Here is a 4,228-nt window from a genome sequence, read left to right as displayed (position 1 = left end):
CTTTGTTGTTGTTGATGAGTGCATCCAGATTAATAACAGCAGTGTACATTCTCAATATTTATCAGGTACCACATTTTGCTTATATTCCATAACTTACCATATTTAATATTATGTTGCTTATTTATAGAATAGCTTTTTTATAATGCAAATTCCATTCATCTTAAGCAATATATGTTGGTAGATTTATATGTGATGCTTATGCTCTTTGCTATGCTATTGTTTATTTTAAACTATTAAATTTCAGAAAAAGTAGTCTTTTATGATTAATTATTTATTGTAACTAACATCTAACTATGTGTACTGCTGAGATATTTGGGATGTTTTGTGTGGACTGTTTTTGAATTTCCCATTACTTTCTGAAATTATAAGTATTGGGATGTTATCCGAGTTATTTTCCAATTAGTTTTGCTGATGTAATTAATTATATGCATATGTCTGATGTGGTTATGGAATCACTTATGTAGTTTATCTTATACATGCCTGATATATTTTGCTATACAAATTTGTGATGTTATGTGTTATATGTCTTATACAATTACTTATATGTATGTACCATACGCAGTTTGTTTTATATGTTCATTCTACGCTTTTCAAATAGAATACTTAAATCGCAGGTTATTGTAGTGTATACTCCAATTCGGTCTTTTCTGTGCAGTACTGATAGAATTTCAAAAACGAGAGTTGCCGCATTGTAACATGTAAGCAGAATGTAAGCAATATGGGAAGTCATGTATTAGCTATGTAATTTTAAACCACTATGTAATGTATCAGCTATGTACATACACATAGCCGTTTTGTAAAGTAAATCAGACTACAACAACGACTATCAAGATGTTACCGCCGCAACGCGCGGTCAGTTTCAATTCTAGTTATTACGATCAACATGAAGCGTTTACCAAATTTATTGAATAACTACTACCAGGGCCAATAATTGACAACTAGATATAAAAATGTAAGCAATGTTTCTTAAGTTGTAATGTAAGTCGATCACAAAACTAGTAAGTTTCACACCTTGAAGACATGGGTACAAAGACTCAATTAAAAATCCCTTTCGTTGATTTCTCGAATATTTACCACGACGACACAACCACTCTCGATTGGGATTTAACGAAATCTCAAGTTCATCGCTCCTTAGAAGAGTTTGGTTGCTTTGAAACAAGCATCCCGAATATCCTGCCGGAGCTCCAAACGTCCGTGATTGAATCATTGCAACAAGTTTTCGATCTTCCCTTGGAAACCAAATTCAAAAACCGTTCCTCGAAGCCTTTTCATGGGTACGTTGGTCAGTGGACCAATGCACCACTTTTTGAGAGCTTGGGCATTGAAGAATTATGCATTCCTGATAAAATCGAAAACTTTACTAAAACTATGTGGCCAGAAGGAAACTCCAAAGTTAGGTATCAATCCAGTAGGTCTTATGCCACATCTAATTTTATAATCACTATTCATCATATGATACTTTAGTGTAAATAGTTTAACTATAATTAGTTGGCCGGCCTAACAACATATTTTAATTATCTAAGCGAGTTTTAATTCAAAGATGTCTCAAGTTTAAAAAAACATACATATCTATTGATTTGTGCCCCGCTGATACTTATGATCCGCAAATAAACCCGCGTATAATTGTAGATTTATATTGAATTTATAAGTGTTTAGTGCAAAGAAGTGTTAAACGAAAACGCAAAACTGTTGTTGTTGATCATGTTTCGTGACCCGAAAGGTGGTGATCGCGAACTGGAATTCAGCAAGCTCGCGAATGGGAGGTCTTGAGCTCGCGGCTGGAAATAAGCTCGTTCACATGCTTGCGAACTCCAAGCTGGAAGCATGTTGGATTCGACTTAGTATTCGTCGTTTGCTTCCAATTCATTTTCTTTTTGCACTATGAATACCCTCATATGTAACCTGTAATGTATACCTATAAAATTTAATAAAGATTACTTTTTTGTTGGTCGTGGATTAAGGTACCCACATTGATTACATATAACCACGTTATATTCTTGTATTTTTACGTGTTTGTTATTATCTTCGTGTTCACTTCGTATATTCGTTTGTTGTCTGTGGATTTGATAACTACTAGCGGGTTGTCGGGTCTTGTTATGGCTCACCTAATCATTCCTAACACGTGGTATCAGAGCTTAGGCTCTCGTGTTTGCGGGAACAATGGCGGATAAAAGTGATGTGAATATTGATCGGTTCGATGAGACTGATTTTAGCTTTTGAAAGATGCAAATTGAAGACCTTCTATATCAAAAGAAACTTTATCAACCGTGGTGTTAAACCAGAATAGATGGGGCAAATCGAGTGGGATTTGTTGGATAGGCAAGCCCTATGGGCAAGGGGAGTGGGACTTGTCGGGTCTTATTGGAGCTCACTAAACGTTCCTAACAATAAGTATATTAATTTATAATTAAATATATCTATGCAGGTTAACGGGTAACTGGTATTTCAAATGGTATCATGGGTTCATGTGTCGTTTGTGAGACTAACTTTATTCACTTGCATTGTGTTGTAGCAATACCCTGCAAGAGTTCTCAGAGAAACTATTGAAGCTAGACCAAATGGTTAGGAAGATGGTGTTACAAATTTTAGGATTGGGAAAATATATGGATGAACACATGGATTCTGCGCATCATAGGCTTCGTTTTATGAAATACAAAGGACCTGAAACGAATGAGTCTAAAGTTGGACTTAAGGCGCATACAGACAAGGGTTTTGTATCAATTTTACATCAAAATCAAGTTGAAGGACTCGAGGTGCAAACTAAATCTGGTGACTGGATCAAGGTTCAACCTTCACACAACTTGTATATTGTCATGATTGCTGATTCGTTGGTGGTAAGTTTAATTTGGGAAAAATATATTTTGGGGCGCCTTGCTTTGGCTTTCTGCTTTTCAAACTGTGAATATTTAATAATGAAATTTGACGTTTTTACTATTGTAGGCGTGGATAAATGGACGACTTTTTTCACCTTTTCATCAGGTGATGATGACTGGGGAGAAGGCGAGGTATTCAGTTGGATTGTTTTCCTTTCCAAAAGCTAGTTATGTGATTAAAGCACCAGAAGAAACTGTGGATGATGAAAATCCATTACTCTTTAAACCGTTTGAATACCTTGACTTTCTAGAGTTTTATAGCATAAAAGAAGGCCTCACAGCACAATCTACTCAGTGTTTGAAAAAGCTACTACTAGTATATATACATTATCGTTTTCTACAAACTATTCATGTGTGGTTATTCTCGTATCATTGTATGATAATATAAGTGTGTGTCGGATTCCATTATGTCTCAGAAATTAAAAGGTGCGCATGTGGATAAAGTTGACGGGTTCACTTCTCGATCGGATGAGGGGAACAAAAAGGGTTTTTTCAAAGACGGTTAATTTACTTCCTTTTTAGTCTTTGTTTCCGGTGTTTAACTTATGTATTTTTGTTGTAACTTTGTCTGTTCGTTTTTGTTTATTGTAAGTGATTTTTGTTTGACTTCGGCGATGGTTGGGCTCGGATTGAGTTCGATTGGTTCTTAGGTTGCTCTAGTTGTTCTTACTCATTTCGAGTCGTGCGTACTCCATTATGTATGTTTCTGTTAAGGATCCTTTGTTATTAGATGAATTTATCATTTAGTTTAATAGCATTCGTTATAGTTATTAGGGAAAATTATTTGAAAATGCATTAAACTTTCATTAAATTCCTATTGTATGCATTCAAATTTTAAATCTCCTATTGTATGTATTCAACTATCTAAATTGTTATATTGTATGTATTTAACCTGTTATATGTAACAACCCTGCTATTTCCGTTAAGCTTCGTTAGCTGGCTGTTAAGTTATTTAATGGAACTTACTTGAATTTTGTGTATTTAATTTAATTAAATGCATACTTGAGCTCATGATGAACTACTATAATTAATATATGAATATATTAATTGGAAAACTTATTTCATGGTTTGAAATACTGAGAAAACGATACGGTTTTAAAAACTGCAACAGATGTTTTTCGGGACTGCGAAACGCTCGATTGTTAATAGAGTAATTATTTTATTTAATTATTATGTTTTTAAATACTTTCAATATGTTAATGGAGTATTATGATAAAAAAAAAGAAATTTAATTGATGCACTTGAGATATTTAACTTTTGTGATCAATTCCACAAGATGGGGCCATGTCACTATCATGCTCAGCCAAATAATCAACAATATAACATTCACATGTTGTAATGAAACAAGAAATGCT

The 4,228-nt window shown here is 34.1% G+C and overlaps 1 protein-coding gene across 1 annotated transcript; it reads left to right on the top strand.

Moving 5' to 3' along the window:
* Window positions 1–1,020: 1,020 nt before the first annotated feature.
* Window positions 1,021–3,379, top strand: LOC139870023 (probable 2-oxoglutarate-dependent dioxygenase AOP1). Its single transcript, XM_071857876.1, has 4 exons — window positions 1,021–1,397; window positions 2,513–2,834; window positions 2,941–3,189; window positions 3,290–3,379. Exons 1-4 carry the CDS (start codon window positions 1,021–1,023, stop codon window positions 3,377–3,379), a joined length of 1,038 nt encoding a protein of 345 aa, XP_071713977.1.
* Window positions 3,380–4,228: the final 849 nt, after the last annotated feature.

Source organism: Rutidosis leptorrhynchoides, chromosome 10, assembly GCF_046630445.1.
Source record: "Rutidosis leptorrhynchoides isolate AG116_Rl617_1_P2 chromosome 10, CSIRO_AGI_Rlap_v1, whole genome shotgun sequence".
Lineage (NCBI taxonomy): Eukaryota > Viridiplantae > Streptophyta > Magnoliopsida > Asterales > Asteraceae > Rutidosis > Rutidosis leptorrhynchoides.
The sequence above is the reverse complement of the archived record's forward strand: the minus strand, read 5'-3'. Positions and strand labels throughout refer to the sequence as shown.

Excerpts from the sequence above, each read along its gene's own strand:
- LOC139870023 (XM_071857876.1), top strand. The coding sequence starts at position 1,021 with ATGGGTACAAAGACTCAATTAAAAATCCCTTTCGTTGATTTCTCGAAT. Across the intron at positions 2,835-2,940 it reads TGATTGCTGATTCGTTGGTG|GCGTGGATAAATGGACGACT; the intron begins GTAAGTTTAATT and ends TTACTATTGTAG. Across the intron at positions 3,190-3,289 it reads GTTTGAAAAAGCTACTACTA|AAATTAAAAGGTGCGCATGT; the intron begins GTATATATACAT and ends ATTATGTCTCAG.